The 17566-nt window shown below is 44.9% G+C and overlaps 1 protein-coding gene across 1 annotated transcript in view; it reads left to right on the top strand.

Moving 5' to 3' along the window:
• LOC311238617 (histidine--tRNA ligase-like) overlaps positions 1 to 17566 on the top strand; it is an 88686-nt gene that overhangs the window by 58833 nt on the left and 12287 nt on the right. Inside the window, exon 11 of the mRNA XM_084326744.1 lies at positions 4446 to 4562. Coding sequence (XP_084182870.1) covers positions 4446 to 4562 — 117 coding nt within the window. The remainder of the gene's footprint in view (positions 1 to 4445; positions 4563 to 17566) is intronic.

Below are 17566 nucleotides of genomic sequence, written 5' to 3'. Positions count from 1 at the left end.
CCCTGCACGTTCATGACGTCTGCCAATCATGTCAGCCTTCTCTGCCTCAACCCCTCTGGGTGTTTTTTTTTAAAATGGAGGCTTGGTCATGCAACAACGCCAGCATACGCCCCTTCCGCCGGGGGGGCTGTTCTCAGCTGACTCCTTTGGCGCCTGTCTCGTCCGCAGTGCTCCAGGCTCAGGTTACAGCCTGTTGCCTGGTTTTCCCCGGTGCGCTGCCTGCTTCCGTTGGTTAACCTTTTTTGTGTGCTTACGGCCATGCTGACTGCCTGTTCTGCAGGGTCAGTGTGCAGGCGGTGTGCTATTGGGGGGAAAGGGCCCGCTCTTGGAGGGGCCTTATCCGAATACGCTGGCGATGTGGGGGGCGGTGTCACTAAGTGACCGCCTGGTGGGGTCTTGATGCCTGGCGTCATTGACCTCTCCGGGCCCCCGTTTTCCAGGGGATCCAGTCCCTTCAGTGGGTCTGGGTCTTACTTCGCGCTCCGCTGCTACAGCCTTGCCACGGGGTTGGGTTGCTCTTGACCCCGTGATTCTGGGGGCAATAACGAGGTTGTTCCCTCCGTTCGTTCCCGGGTGGCATGCGGGTTGTGCGTGTGTGTAGTCGTGGGGTCAGGCTCACCCTGTGCGTTGAGTTGCTTGAGTGCCTCTTCGCACGGTCGGATCCGTCGCCCTCCCGTGATCCTCCAATAGGGGGGGTGCCCTCCATTAGGGGGGGTCGGGGGGGCTCGGTCCTCCCTGATCTGATGGTTGTGGGGGGCCTCAGCGGGGTACATTTGTCGGCCGATGGCTCTCGCTCGGCCTCCCTTGTGCAGAGAGTGACGCCGAGCGAGAGCCATTACGAAACAGAACGATAGGTTATAACTATAACCAAGTTCTGTGAGTAATGGTGACGCTCGGCGTCCGACGCCACTGCGGCCCTTGATCTCACCTTGTGGTGAAAGCTTGGGAAGGAGGCGAGTATGTGGCCCCACCCCTGCTTATGTAGGTGAGCTGATAGGGGTGTGGCCAGACGTATGTTGGGATGTAAAGGTACATTGTGGATTTTTTTTATTCAGTGCGCGTGCACGAGCGAGGTACAGTGCAGAGAGTGACGCCGAGCGTCACCATTACTCACAGAACTTGGTTATAGTTATAACCTATCGTTAATATACCGTGATATATACCGTTACCGTCTACGCTTCAAATTATACCGTGATATACATTTTAGACCATACCGTCCAGCCCTACTCTGTCGTCTACTCTAAGCCATCCTAGGTTGTCAAAGTGGGCAGGGGTGAGGTGGGTTTTAGGAGTAAGGTCAAGCAGTAGTCTGATCAGTTTGTTTTGTGATGTTTGTAATCTTGTTTTTAGTGCCTTTGAACTTAGGTGCTTTGGTACCATGAGGTGCAAGCATAGTCGTAGTACCTTTGAATGAGTGCTCCTGCCAGAGTCTTCAGGGTATTCTTGCTTACCAGAGAGGAGATCCGGTACAAGAATCTAGTTCGTTGGTTGACTTTTTTGATTACATTGTAATGTTGCATTTGTTCGGTACACAGCGCGTAGTCGCGTACTGAACCGAAGGTCCCGTACTGAAGCGGTTTGGTATGAATACATGTACCGTTACACCCCTACTATTCTAGAATGCATCCCTGTCTCCTCACCTGGGTCTCATTCACTGTCACAACTCTCACAGTACACACCTCTTCTGTTAGCTAGTGTTGTTGTTAGCAACATCTTAACTGCTACTACTCTCAATGTCTGAGAAGCGCAATGTGGAGTCTGCTGTTTAACTTGCATGGCAAGAATAAAAAAAGAAAAAGAAGAAAACGAGCTTTTTGTTGAGCATGTTAGGTCTTATAGATCGAAGTACTGTTGCTGAATCTAATCTATACCCTAATTTGGAAGAACTACAATGGGCGAGTAATATGAATTTCCTGATCCCTCGATAGTCTCTCAATCAGCTTGTCTCACTCTCTCACCAGGTAATGGAGTAATGTTAACCTGCTCACCTTCTGGTGTGTTTGGTGACAACCTTTGACTGACATGGTCTGAGATCCAGCCCTTCTCACCTCAGTGTAGTCCAGCAGGAAGCTAGAGCATGTGTAGTAGTTTAGGACTGAGATCCAGCCCTTCTCACCTCAGTGTAGTCCAGCAGGAAGCTAGAGCATGTGTAGTAGTTTAGATCCAGCCCTTCTCACCTCAGTGTAGTCCAGCAGGAAGCTAGAGCACGTGTAGTAGTTTAGGACTATTATCAAAGAGGCTGAATATCAGAGGGAAGACAGGTGGGGGAAATTAATGGGAGGCGATGTCCAAAAACTCAATGCATGTTATTCACGTCATTAGTGAAACTGACCATAGCAATCAACTGCTTAAATATCAGGAATGTCAATTTCAATATTGTAAATAAAATATTTTCTCAATTATGTCAAAACTAGCCAAATTGTTAGCCTAGCTTACCCTCGTTGTTTGTAAATCGCCAAAAAAGGGTGAAATACGTCATCAGTATGCACCCAAAATATAACAGAAATCCCTTTTTAAAAAAACATCAAATAAGCCTCCTCTAGTTGTACTGGTATAAACTATTTTACGACTCACTCCATTCATCTCGTAGAGTCCCTTGTCTGCTTATTTTCCCAGAGCTGGTGACAGAAGTAGCTAGAGTTCCACATCTCTGTTCCTCCCTGTCAGAGCTGGTGACAGAAGCAGCTAGAGAGTTCCACATCTTGGTTCCTCCCTGTCAGAGCTGGTGACAGAAGTATAGAGAGTTCCACATCTTGGTTCCTCCCTGTCAGAGCTGGTGACAGAAGTAGCTAGAGTTCCACATCTTGGTTCCTCCCTGTCAGAGCTGGTGACAGAAGTAGCTAGAGTTCCACATCTTGGTTCCTCCCTGTCAGAGCTGGTGACAGAAGCAGCTAGAGAGTTCCACATCTCTGTTCCTCCCTGTCAGAGCTGGTGACAGAAGCAGCTAGAGAGTTCCACATCTCTGTTCCTCCCTGTCAGAGTTGGTGACAGAAGCAGCTAGAGAGTTCCACATCTCTGTTCCTCCCTGTCAGAGCTGGTGACAGAAGCAGCTAGAGAGTTCCACATCTCTGTTCCTCCCTGTCAGAGTTGGTGACAGAAGTAGCTAGAGAGTTCCACATCTCTGTTCCTCCCTGTCAGAGTTGGTGACAGAAGCAGCTAGAGAGTTCCACATCTCTGTTCCTCCCTGTCAGAGCTGGTGACAGAAGCAGCTAGAGTTCCACATCTCTGTTCCTCCCTGTCAGAGTTGGTGACAGAAGCAGCTAGAGAGTTCCACATCTTGGTTCCTCCCTGTCAGAGTTGGTGACAGAAGCAGCTAGAGAGTTCCACATCTTGGTTCCTCCCTGTCAGAGTTGGTGACAGAAGTATAGAGAGTTCCACATCTTGGTTCCTCCCTGTCAGAGTTGGTGACAGAAGTATAGAGAGTTCCACATCTCTGTTCCTCCCTGTCAGAGTTGGTGACAGAAGCAGCTAGAGAGTTCCACATCTTGGTTCCTCCCTGTCAGAGTTGGTGACAGAAGTATAGAGAGTTCCACATCTTGGTTCCTCCCTGTCAGAGTTGGTGACAGAAGTATAGAGAGTTCCACATCTTGGTTCCTCCCTGTCAGAGCTGGTGACAGAAGTATAGAGAGTTCCACATCTTGGTTCCTCCCTGTCAGAGTTGGTGACAGAAGCAGCTAGAGAGTTCCACATCTTGGTTCCTCCCTGTCAGAGCTGGTGACAGAAGTAGCTAGAGTTCCACATCTTGGTTCCTCCCTGTCAGAGCTGGTGACAGAAGTATAGAGAGTTCCACATCTCTGTTCCTCCCTGTCAGAGCTGGTGACAGAAGTAGCTAGAGTTCCACATCTCTGTTCCTCCCTGTCAGAGCTGGTGACAGAAGTAGCTAGAGTTCCACATCTCTGTTCCTCCCTGTCAGAGCTGGTGACAGAAGCAGCTAGAGAGTTCCACATCTCTGTTCCTCCCTGTCAGAGCTGGTGACAGAAGCAGCTAGAGAGTTCCACATCTTGGTTCCTCCCTGTCAGAGTTGGTGACAGAAGTATAGAGAGTTCCACATCTTGGTTCCTCCCTGTCAGAGCTGGTGACAGAAGTATAGAGAGTTCCACATCTCTGCTCCTCCCTGTCTCTGACTATATCTCTGGCCTGATCATATGTACAGAGTTGTCTGTGAGCTAATTTTACTCTGTAATAAAGCAATTTTTTTTTTAATACAAATACCAGATATCCAGAGGAGGCTTCCCCTTTTCAATAGTGTTGGAAAGTAATATTCCTCATGTATACAAATGGTGATCTAAATTACCATTGCTTCCAAAAAGTAGCTCTCAGGACAGAAAGGACGTTGATGCCTTGGGTTCAAACATCTGTGATCCAGCATCTCTATGATGGAGAATTGGTGTGCACATGTCCCTGCGTGAGAGAGTATGAGTCTAACGATGGTTCATGTGGTCCAGTTGTCAACAGAGAAGGTTCGTACCACGGAGGTCGAGGTCATGGTGGCTTCAGCACAGAAGAACCTGCTGGAAGAGAGGCTCAAACTCACCACTGAGCTCTGGAATGCTGGTATCAAGGTCTGTATGTCTTTATGTTTGAAAGGTAGAAAATAAATGCATTGTGCTCTAACATGGTATATGGCAGGGGTGGCCAACCAGTCAGAGACTAAGAGCCACAAAAATGACTGTGGTACCACAAAGAGCCACACCATATACCAGCGTTTCTCAACCTTTTTTTTCAGTCACGGCACCCTTCATGTGTTTATACTGTAGGTCTCACCCTCTGGCCTCTGAAGTTGCTAATGTCTTTTTTATTTGGGCCTCACAGGGTTAAAAGTACCCTGTGAGACCCACTGTTGCAAAATTACAAAATCACTTTTAGCCACTTAAAATAATAATGTTTATTTAAATTTTTTTAAAGGGGAACTATTTTACTATTTCTTTCACTATTTGCGCACTTTTACACAATTCCTGTGAGTCTATGGAACACCTAGGTTTAAAAAAAAAAAATGCATTGTTTTGTATTTCTAATCAAGTACTCAAAAACCGCATTTTTCTACCTCAAGGTCTTAAGCCGTTTTGAGGCTGGGCTCCAACTACTGTGTGGCCTGGTGCCAACTGCCACATCAACTGCCACATTATTATGCAGCTGAGAAATCTCCGACATCACAGATATGCACATTTTCAGATGACTCAGTTCAGTAAGGGTGAATATTGTGAGAGGAGAATTGAAAGAATGCGCCAATATGAGAATTAGAGACATAGATCCTATTAATATAAGTCCACATAGCTAAGAAACAATGGTAAACACTGAAAAAGGCCATTTATAAGATAGTTACCCTTTAAGCACATGTATTGGTCCTGTTGTTCAGCCTCACAATGCTATTTGATAGTAAATGTGTTTTAGGGCTGACCCCTATTAATCGATTAGTCGACTAATCGGTCGAAAGGAGCCGTAGTCGACTGGCCAACCTCTTAGTCGAATATAATAATTAAAAATATATATATATTTCTTTCCAAAAAAATCATTCTTTCCAAAAGAAAAGAGGCCTAGAAGCGTGGCTAACGCTAATGGACCGCATACCAGAGGCTAACTGCCTACGAAAACAGGCACAGAGGCACTGAAAGAGGAGTTCACCCATCTAATGAACACACTAGACTAGACAAATATCAAGATGTATCCATCAGTGGACCAATTGCATGCTTTTGCAGAGGACAAGAAGCCTTCAGTCGACTCCTTCAGACATTAAGCACCCCCCACAGCCCAAATGGAATGATTTTTTTTTAAGTCTACCAATAGTCGACTAACGGCAAATTTTGGCCAATCCTAGTCGACCATCCAAATCCTTAGTCGGGGACAGCCCTAATGTGTTTATATGTCCCACCCTCTGGCCTCTGAAGTTGCTAATGTCTTTTTAATTTGGGCCTCACAGGGTTAACCTCTTAAGCCCGAGATATACAGTAAAAGTGTATATTTTCAGCATTACTTGTTTACCAATTATTTTAACTGTTATTAGTGAAATATAAGATTATAGAAATCTCAGGGCATTGAGTCGGAAACCGGCACATATTGACAGGAGGAAGTGGCACATCCAAAAGTGAGTGCAGTCTTTTGAAGAAAGAGACTCGGGGGTTTCAAATTTAGAAAAACTACCCTACCCAGCTCACACCAGCCCCTGTCAATCATCTGACTTCTGGATTTACTTTTGTATTTCTCTTATTTTTTGGGATTATCTCCCACAAACCTGAACGTTATTGCCATAAAACAGAACGCAGTTAGTTTCTCTACCTTTCTGTGAACGTCTTGCAAAAAACGGTGTTGCAATATGATGAAAAATGGTGGAGAAATTTACATTATAAAAAAGATGGCAGAATTCAGTACTGTATCTACAAAACCTTCTGTTTAATCATTTTCCCTTTATTCATTTGCTTAGATTTTTCAGGTCTGGTCAATTTTAGTTATTCACAGTCAAAGATAAAAAATTTTTTTTAAATAGAATTGATATTCTCCTTTTGGTTCATTACAATTTACTCAAGCCTAGTAACAGACACACTATTTCTGACACTGATCCATATATGTCCCTAGATTCAGATACCAAGAACATGCAAATGGACCATTTAAAAAAAAATTGTAAATGTTTATTCTACGTCCTTATGGAATGAGTGCCGCGGGTTGGCCACCCCTGGTATATGGGATAGAGGCTGTTAAAGGTGCTATAGATAAAAAAATGTATGTAGAGTAATCATTAAAGAAATGTACATGTATCCCCTCCCTACTTCCCATCTCCCCACCATGTGGAATACACCTGATTGGATAAATGACATGCTGTTGCTCTAGTGCGACATCTAGTGACTGAATGTTATCTGTAGCACCAAGAATTGCCCTTTTCACTATTACTAAGTATATACGGTATTTGGTATTTATTTTTTAGCTTACGTACACACATATACACATACTGTGTGTATATATATTAGGGCTGTCCCCGACTAAGGATTTGGATAGTCGACTTTGATTGGCCGAAATTAACCGATAGTCGACTATTAGTCGGCTATAAAAAAAATTATATATATATATACTTTTTTTTTTTTATCGTTCCATTTGGGCTGTGGGACGGAAGGCTTCTTGTCCTCTGCAAAAGCATGCAATTGGTCCTGTTCTGAAGGTCCAGATTAACACTGAAAGTCTGCGTTTATTATTTTGTATAACTTGTATATTGTTTATATATATAAGATATATATCTTTACGCCATCTGTTTGCATAATAGTATTATTCGCTCGCCTCATTGGGTCCCACCCTTGACGTTGTAGGCGCCAGAGACAAGCCCCCCAGACATGGTTCTAGACATGTTCAGACACGTTCAGACTTGCCCAGAGCAAGCGCATTGATTCGGTAAATCGGCTGAGCCCCATAGGGATCAGTTTTGAGTATATATATTGTAGACGGTGCAAGCAGCCTAGTAACAGAACAGGAGAAGTAGCAGAGCGAGAGCGTGATACGTCCGGTACAGTTGTACACAGACCTACAAGCAGTGTATCGTTATAGAGAGCTAATGGCTACTTAGATACGACTATAATATTGTAGAGCCATTATTGGCGCAGTATAGTGACTTGTGTAAGCGAAGTAACGTGGAGAAACGTATAGTTAAACCCAGCGGCGTTTGGATATAACTACTCATTGGAGACCGTCTGCGGGTTAGCTTCCAGTACAAACGAAGCTAGCTAGCTACCATCTATGCCAACAGGCTTTTGGATTAATAGCTATTAACCCTGCCATCGGGCGCTAGGATTACAAGGACCGGTTCCGTACGAGACCCCCTTTCTTCCAGCGACGACAGGATTATCCGACCGGTCTACAGGTCCTCCGGAGCTTGGAGCTCCAGAGGGAAACCATCGTCTCCAGCTACCATTTGCTTTTCCCAGTATCGCCTCGTTTCTTCTCACTCCCTGCAGAGCTCCGGTCGAGTATCCGTAACCTAGGAACTATTCATTACCGCTGACTTTGATACCCTGACATTCTATTATTAAAGGCAAACCGTGCTAATTAATATGTATGTTGCTATATGACTATTAAAATACTGTAAACTTGGTATCCTTGTCCCCGCGCCGTCAATTGAGTGTCCGCCATTTTGTCTAACTATACTGTCTGGCTATTAATATTCTTTAGTAGTGGTTTAATCTAAACAATCTTTAATACAGTCCGGGTTGTGTAGCCCCTTAGCTACAGTTCCACTGATGGATACATCTTGATATTTGTCTAGTCTAGTGTGTTCATTAGATGGGTGAAATCCTCTTCAGTGCCTCTGTGCCTGTTTTCTTAGGCAGTTAGCCTCTGGTATGCGTGCCATTAGCGTTAGCCACGCTTCTAGGCCTCTTTTTTTTTGGAAAGAATGATAACAAATAATAATAAAATAATTATAATAAATTCTTTTTTTTGCATTCGACTAAGAGGTTGGCAGTGGACTTCGGCTCCTTTCGATCGATTATTCGACTAATTGGGGTCAGCCCTAATATATATATATATATATATATATATATATATATATATATATATATACTAAGGATGCACCGAATGGGAAATTCTTGGCTGAAACCGATACCGAAAATAGGAAACAGTTGGCCGAAAACAGAATGCCGAAAGGCCGAAAATTATTAATAGAAATATATATATAATGTTTATATATTTTTTTTCAGCTACCTGATTATGACAAAATACATGATTATGGCTAAACTTAACTTAAATAATATTAATAATCACTATTATGGGTCCATAAAACATTTATTCAGCACTTTTGAATGCATACATTAATTCCAGACTGACTGCTGAAAGATTGTACAATTTAAACATTTTCTCTTTGCATACAACAAAATGTGCATTAAAGTCAAGTGCATTTTCTTTTCTCTGTAGGATAACTACAACAAAGTGCATTCAGAACAAAGCCAATGTGCTTTAAAACGGCATAAAGATCTGCACACATGAGAGGGAGAATAGCTTATAGCAGACTTAATGATGTTACTGTAGTGGCTACAGTAAGCATTTTATATAAAAGTACTCTGTATTTTTGTATGACAACTAATGAAGAAACTTGAACTACTGTCATAATTCACGGCGTTCTAGCCTACATGGAAGGACTGTTGTATTTACTACATCTCCCGTGACTATTAGCGGGGGATGACGTAGCTTTAAGAGAGACGGGTGAAAGAGGACCGGAAGCCTTGTTAGCTAGCTTAACGCTAACGTTAATTAAAAAGGTTTTTAACCGCGACAGGCATATAGTAATGGTGAGGATATAAAGCATGTTAAAGACGCATTTATTGGACGCGTTGCACCCAGTGTTTACATAGAAACAGCGCGACTCCCGAGTCCCAAGAGGAGTTATCACAGGCTGCAGAACGCAGGACTGAAGAGCTCACGTTGCGCATGTAATGACTGAAGCCGCGTTTTGATGACGTCATCACAACAACACGTTAGGTATGTTACGAACGTCCCTGTTCTTTGACATTCTGTGATATATTTTCGGTGGTAAAACCCTTTCGGCCGAAAGAGCCTTTTTGACCATTTTCGGCCGATAATTATCGGCGGCCGAATATTCGGTGCATCCCTAATATATACATACATACATACATATACACATACATATGTTTGGTCAGTTCCATTGATTTTACGTGGCATCATTTATAATTTCAATAAGGCTCTTGTAAGTAGTGTTGTCATGATACCAAGATTTTGACTTCGATACCGAAGTATCATCATACCAGTTATAAGACAATACCACGGCAGAAACCTAAAATATCAGGAAAAGTTCAATGGAATATTAGATGACAGAACATGGAGATTTAATTAATAATATTTGTATTGTGGTGACTCACTTATCACGCACAATTGGTGCAGACATTCACTGGACGTTAGGAGCGGAGTGAGTGCTCCTTTAAGACTTGGGATTCTGGGAACGGGGTGTGTATTTGGTAACTTACATATGTCAGCTGTCTGGCTGCGGTCACTTTTGAGGAGTAACGTTAACGTCTCTGTACTCTGTTGGATGTATATAATTTATGTTGGGAAGTTAAAGAAAAGACTCGACTACTGTCTCCCGTTTCATCCTTTCTTGCGTTCCCACATTGGTGACCTGAAGTACGTGAGTGATTACATCATGACGGACGGAGAAGTGAACGTTATCTACACGGCAGCAATTAAGATAAGATAAGATAAGATAAGATATTCCTTTATTGATCCCCTTGGGGAAATTCAGGCATCATAGCAGCATGGGGGGGTAGGGCGGGCCATACTTTTTTTTTTTTGGAAAATCAATGGAGTGGGGTGTCTAAAATATGTGTTTTCTTGTGGGGAATTCAAATATGGGATTATTTTTCTAATCGGATAACTCCTACCTACATTGTTTTGGATTTCAAAATGGCCAATTTGACCATTTTTCACCCCTTGGCCATACATGGATGCCAACATGAATCTGAAGGAAATCCTAACATGCAAGGTGTCTAAATGATGTGTTTCTTAATGGGGAATTCAAATATGAGTTCATTTCTGGCATAGGATAACTCTAACCTACATCATTTTGGATTTCAAAATGGCCGATTTTACCATTTTTCACCCCTTGGCCATACATGGATGCCAACATGTATCTGAAGGAAATCCTAACATGCAAGGTGTCTAAATGATGTGTTTCTTAATGGGGAATTCAAATATGAGGTCATTTTTGGGATAGGATAAATATAACCTGCATAATTTTGGATTTCAAAATGGCTGATTTTACCATTTGAACCCATTGGTATTGTATTACAAAATTGCAAAGATAAAAAATATATGGGAAATCATTTATAATGACAAAGCCATCAAATTTATTAACAAGTGAACTGTATATAACTGGATACAACTCCAAAGATCAATAATAATAATACTAACAATAATAAATTGTATTTGTAATGCACACAAACACCTAAGTGCTAAATCTCGATCTCCTGACTTCTTGAACTTTGCCAGGTTCCAATATCTTGATTGGACTCATTCTTGGATGGCAAGATCTCCTACTGTACTGCTTTAGCCACCAACCTATAAACACAAACTTAAAGTCAACGTCAGCCATAAATAGGTGAGCTCTTTCCAGAACTACTCAGCAGAAACCTCTGTAACCATTTTAACAAACGTCTCAATGTATTGAGAAAATCCATGGGCCTCCATCAATCCTCTATCTTCTTAAATTTGATCAGGTTGCACAAGTCCTGCTTGGATTCATTCTTGGACATCAGCCTCCTGCTGGTCTCCTGAGCCCTGATCCCTCCATCCCTTTTTTCTTGTGAAAAGTACTTAGCAGAGGCCTCAGTCACCATTTTAACAACCCTCTCGATGCTTTGTGTGTGGCAAGGCCAGTCGAGAACCTCCATGGGGGTGTTGATTAAGTTCTTCACCTCGGAGGTGCTTAGGGAGCAGGTGAGAGGTGGCTCTGACAAATCTTCTGACCAGCTGATTAAGCCACCAATGCTGGAAGCGTCACTATTGATGTGAGGTGTTCTTCTGATCCTGACACAGGAGTCTCCCAGCTGAGTGTCTGGATCCCCCTCTCCCCTGATGGCCAGGATTCTCTCCACCCCCTCAATTCTCTCTTTTTGATCCTCAGAGCACAGCAGTGTTTGGAGGATGGCTTCACTGTGGGCATACCAAGCAGATCTTCTCACAGTTGGCATCACAACATCCAGCACCTCCTTCCTCTGAGACTTGAGGCAGTCCAGCTGAAACAGGATGTGCCTAGGCCGTTCGATCCAGGAGTGCTTGACCTTCATGTTGAACCAACATGGATAATACACTCCAATGATGAATTCCACAATGCATTGTAGATTATTCAGGTTCTTTCTTTTAAGTTGATGCTTTGACACCCAGAGCCTGAGGAGTCTGTTTGCTGTGGTGAGCCAGCGGCTGTGGTTTACCGGTCCAATCTCCAGCAGAGCCAGCCTTGCAGAAAGCACTCCATCCCTGATTGCACAGACCAGCTTATAGCCATAGTGTTGATCAGTTGAGAGATCTTGAATGATCTTCTCAGGCAGCTTGATCAGCGGAGGGCCAAGAAAGATCCTGGTGAAGTTAGGATTGATCTCCAAGTCTGTAACAGAATCAAGGAGCTGTCCTATTGGCCCAGACAACTTGTTGTCTGACAGAGTAGCCCCATCAACTTCAACAATGAGACAGCGCAGTGGAAGTTCACCAGTGTGCAGGTTGCACACCAACCAGACCAGCTTTCTCCCCAGGTGCAGCTCCAGCTTCCGCATTACACCTGCCTTCACTCCAGTGTTGACATTGGTCAAGTCTCCTCCAATGGCCCACAAGGTCTTATCAGAACCTCTCTCTTTCAGCCAGGCAAACAGGACCTTAGCAATCTTCTCTGCATGGGACTCCTCTTTAGTTGCTTTCTCTGGTGTAAAGTGGAACAGATAGTTGCTGCCAGGCTCACTAGCAACACTATAGTGTTCTTCCTTGATCTTTGCAGGAAAAGATTGGTCACTGCCCTCAGCTTCCATCATCACATTGGTCATGTCAATCCGGCCATCAAAGAGGATACAGGAGATCCCCCCCTCCTCCCTGCACTTCTCCTCAAACTCTTCCCCCAGCTCTTGCATCAACTTTTCTTGTGCTCTCTTAACCTTGTTCTTATCAATCACTTTACTTGTGTCATCTTCTAAGATGAGTCCTGCATCAATCAGAGCTGCAGTTGCTATAGCTGCAGTTGGCCTTAGACCTATGCCATACCTTACACTAGCAAGGGCGATGTTTGGAATCTCATCATAATTTTTCCGTAGCTTTGCTGAAGCTGCAGGGTCAGTTTCAGGAATGAGCTCAACTTCAGGGACTGTAAGGAAGCTCTCAACATCCTTCCTGGCAACCTTGTCTGCTGCTGCAAAGCTTTCTTCTTTGCCCCTTCTCCTTTTCTCTGCCTTCTTTTCCATCCCCTGCCTTTCCAATGTTTTAAGAAGATAGAGGATTGATGGAGGCCCATGGATTTTCTCAATACATTGAGACGTTTGTTAAAATGGTTACAGAGGTTTCTGCTGAGTAGTTCTGGAAAGAGCTCACCTATTTATGGCTGACGTTGACTTTAAGTTTGTGTTTGTAGGTTGGTGGCTAATGCAGTACAGTAGGAGATCTTGCCATCCAAGAATGAGTCCAATCAAGATATTGGAACCTGGCAAAGTTCAAGAAGTCAGGAGATCGAGATTTAGCACTTAGGTGTTTGTGTGCATTACAAATACAATTTATTATTGTTAGTATTATTATTATTGATCTTTGGAGTTGTATCCAGTTATATACAGTTCACTTGTTAATAAATTTGATGGCTTTGTCATTATAAATAATTTCCCATATATTTTTTATCTTTGCAATTTTGTAATACAATACCAATGGGTTCAAATGGTAAAATCAGCCATTTTGAAATCCAAAATTATGCAGGTTATATTTATCCTATCCCAAAAATGACCTCATATTTGAATTCCCCATTAAGAAACACTTCATTTAGACACCTTACATGTTAGGATTTCCTTCAGATACATGTTGGCATCCATGTATGGCCAAGGGGTGAAAATGGTAAAATCTGCCATTTTGAAATCCAAAATTATGTAGGTTAGAGTTATCCTATCCCAAAAATGAACTCATATTTGAATTCCCCATTAAGAAACACATCATTTAGACACCTTGCATGTTAGGATTTCCTTCAGATTCATGTTGGCATCCATGTATGGCCAAGGGGTGAAAAATGGTCAAATCGGCCATTTTGAAATCCAAAACAATGTAGGTAGGAGTTATCCGATTAGAAAAATAATCCCATATTTGAATTCCCCACAAAAAAACACATATTTTAGACACCCCACTCGATTGATTTTCCAAAAAAAAAAAAGTATGGCCCGCCCTAATGGGGGGGGGGAGGGGTACAGGTAGTAAAACAACACAGTATACAGGTAGTAAAAGACAACACAGGCAGTGTAAACAATTTGATCAATATGGTCAATATAATTTACTATCTGACTAGCTGAGGAATATTCACATTATTCACAGTGTCACATGAGGTGCAGTATGCAAGAGGTAGTGTTATAATAATTTACTATCTACTGAGTATACATTAATCAAAGTACCAGGGTAGTCTACTTTGTCCCCCTTGGGTTCCTATAAGTCCCAGGTCAATGTCTGGTAGCAGTCGCTGTCGCTGCCCCCTGTTGTGGGGCCTGGAGGCTGCTAGTCGCTGCCCACTGTTGTGGAGCCTGATGGCCGCTGGTATGAAGGACTGTCCGAGGCGGTTAGTTGAGTGTCGGGGGGGGATGAGTCTGTGGCTGAACGAGCTTCTCATCTTGACTAGCTCGTCGTAAGTTGCCCGACTTCTGGCATCACAGCCCCCGACCATGGTTTCAGCACATTGAAGCCCAGTTCGAGTTGAGAGGAATATCAAGTTCAAGTTTCAAGTTTCTTTAATAGTTGTCATACAGAAGTACAGAATACTTTTATACAAAATGCTTCTTACTGTTGCGCTCCAGAGACTGTGCAAGACAAGATAAGTATGAAATAAAATAACATAGTAAAATTAGAAGTAAAAAAAATGAGGTCACAGTGTTCAGTTTAGACATATGTACAATGTTCGATGCAGAATAGACGTAACTGAGTTACCATACAATATACAATACTGTGCAGTGTACTAATATACAATACTATATAGTGCAAGGCAGAAATGGAGAAATGGGACGAGGTGCAATTTAGGTACAATTCACAGTAGGTGTACGAGTTGTAGTGCAAATCCTTTATCAATAAATATAAAGTGTAAGTGTGTTTGTGTGATCTAAAGTGTGGAGAGTGGGTGCTGCAGTGTGTTGTTTGTTTGAGTGAGTGTGTGCGTGTGGGTGTGTGTGCTGTGTGCACACATATCACAGGATGTTACTAAATACTATCATGTGGTAGCAACGTTGGATGCCCAGACGATGGCCCGTGCTATGGGGCTGCTGGAAGCTCCGCCAGCTGCCGGCAAATATGATGCTATCAAAGCATTCCTTTGCAATTATTTGAACTGTCGGAAATTGAAAAGGCGGATCGTCTATTGTCACTCAACGGCCTCGGCAACGGCAAGCCGTCCGAACTGATGGACAGGATGCTGTCTGTTTTGGGCTCGGCAGATCCCTCTTTTTTATTTAAACATGTTTTCATGCGACAGCTCCCAGCGCCTGTGCGCACCGCTCTGGCCAGCTCTCCCGTCTCCTTCACTAAGGACTACCGCGCGCTGGCTGCCGAAGCGGACAGGATTTATCTCGCCAACCTGCAGCAGTTTGTGCATGCGCTGCTTCCAGCCTACCACCCACCTACCCATCTAGTGGACGCCGCTGCAGCAGTGACTGCCCGTCGCCAGGGTAACAGTGGATGGGGTTATTTTCATAACCGGTTTGGCGCCCACCAGTGCATTTACAGCGACCAGGGAAACACCAGGACCAATGCTCATTAACAGCCATGAGCGTTGGCGGGGACAGCAGGCTGCCATTTATTAAGGACACCTTATTTGGCCGGCGACTACTGGTCGAGTCAGGTGCGCAAAGAAGCATCCTGCCTGCTACAACTGTGGACACTATGGCGGGGGGCCACGGTCCCCCCATGGACGCTGCTAATGGCACGCCTATATGTACCTACGGAACCCGGTATGTAGAGGTGTGTTTTGGCGTGCGCCGTTTCGGGTGGGAGTTTGTCATGGCCGCTGTGTCAGTTCCTCTCCTGGGTGCGGACTTCCTGTGTGCGTTCAGGCTGCTAGTGGACATTACAAACTGTCGCCTAATCGATGCGGTCTCCTTTGCACACTGGGAGGGGCAGGGACGCGTCTATACTTTCCACAACAAATTTGTGTTTCCGCGTTCGAGTTTTGCGCTCTGATTGGCCAGGTCATGTGACATGTGCGCCAATCGTGGGACGGCAAGTTCTGCACCTATTTCCGGGTCGAACAGCCTGCAAACTACCTAACGCCTAGTTTATCACTAGTTAAGCTTAGGCGACTCTTTCGCAGTTGGTTAAGGTTAGAGTTTGGAATAAGGGCAGGCGTTCTATCGCCATGCTCTAAGACAAACTCTAACCTTAACCAACTTCGAAAGAGCGCCTAATAATAATAATAATGGATTGGATTTATATAGCGCTCTTCTCTGACTGACTGTTGCTCTGACTCAGAGCGCTTCACAGAGTCCATTATTCGTTCATACACAGTCATACCGGTGGTGGTAAGCTACAATTGCAGCCAGAGCTGCCCTGAGGCAGACTCACGGAAGCGTGGCGAATAATCAACGCCTACGGCCCCTCCGACCACCACCAACATTCATTCACATGCATACACATTCATACGAGGCAAGTAGGTTAAGTGTCTTGCCCAAGGACACAACGGCAATGGGATGGACATGGGCTTGAGCGGGATTCGAACCACCAACCCTTCGATCATTGGACGCCCCGCTCTACCCCTGAGCCACGCCGCCCCACTTAACCATCCAAGCTTAACCATCCAAAAACTTGCGGTCCCACGATTGGGCGTACATGTCACATCACCTGGCCAATCAGAGACGCGGAAACACGACTTTGTTGTGGAAAGTATTTAGGCGGCAGGGACACTAGGCCTGTCCAACATGCTTGCTGCCGGGGATGTATATCGGCGCCTCCTAGCGGAGTTCCCTATCCTCACCACTTGTGCGCCGTTCTGACAGTCCGTGGGCCACCCCCCTGCATATGGTCACTAAGGCTGATGGTGGGTGGCGTCCCTGCGGCGATTTCCGACGCCTAAACAACGCCACAACCCCGGACCGGTACCCCGTCCCGCATATACAGGACTTCTCCGCCCACCTGGCGGGGACCACCATCTTTTCCAAGGTGGACTTGGTGTGGGGCTACCACCAGGTACTAGTTCACCCACGGGACGTTCCCAAGACGGCGGTCATCACTCCTTTTGGGCTGTTCGAGTTTCTGCGGATGCCCTTTGGCCTCAAGGGCGCGGCGCAGACCTTCCAGCGGCTGATGGACTCGGTTCTGCGGGATATGGCGTTCATGTTCGTATACTTGGACGACATTCTCGTAGACAGCACGTCTGCAGAGGAGCACCTGACACATCTCAGGCAGTTGTTTGAGCGGCTCAGTGCACAAGGGCTCATTGTTAACCCCGCCAACTGCCAGTTTGGCCGGTCATCTATCGATTTCCTCGGGCGCAGGGTCTCAGAAGAGGGAGCCGTTCCGCTCCCTGCCAGGGTGGACGCCGTTGCCAGCTTTCCACGCCCCCGCACCGTGAAGTCCCTGCAGGAGTTCTTAGGCATGGTGAACTTCTACAACGGGTTAATTCCTGTGCCACTCACCTCATGTGCCCCTTGTATGAGGCTTTGCGCGGTAAGGACCCCAAGGCAGAGGTGGACAACGCTTTTTTGGGCGCTAAAACTGCACTGGACAACGCTTTTTTGGGCGCTAAAACTGCACTGGCCAATGCCGCATTAGTGGCACACCCATTTCCTACCGCCCCTATCGCCCTCACAACTGACGCCTCAGACTACGCAGTGGGGGCAGTGTACGAACAGTGGGTGGGGGGGGGGGGGGG

This window comes from Notolepis coatsorum (genome assembly GCF_963971535.1).
Source record: "Notolepis coatsorum genome assembly, chromosome: 12".
In the NCBI taxonomy this organism is placed as follows: Eukaryota; Metazoa; Chordata; class Actinopteri; order Aulopiformes; family Paralepididae; genus Notolepis; species Notolepis coatsorum.
Note: the sequence above shows the minus strand (reverse complement) of the source record. Positions and strands in the feature narration are given on the sequence as shown.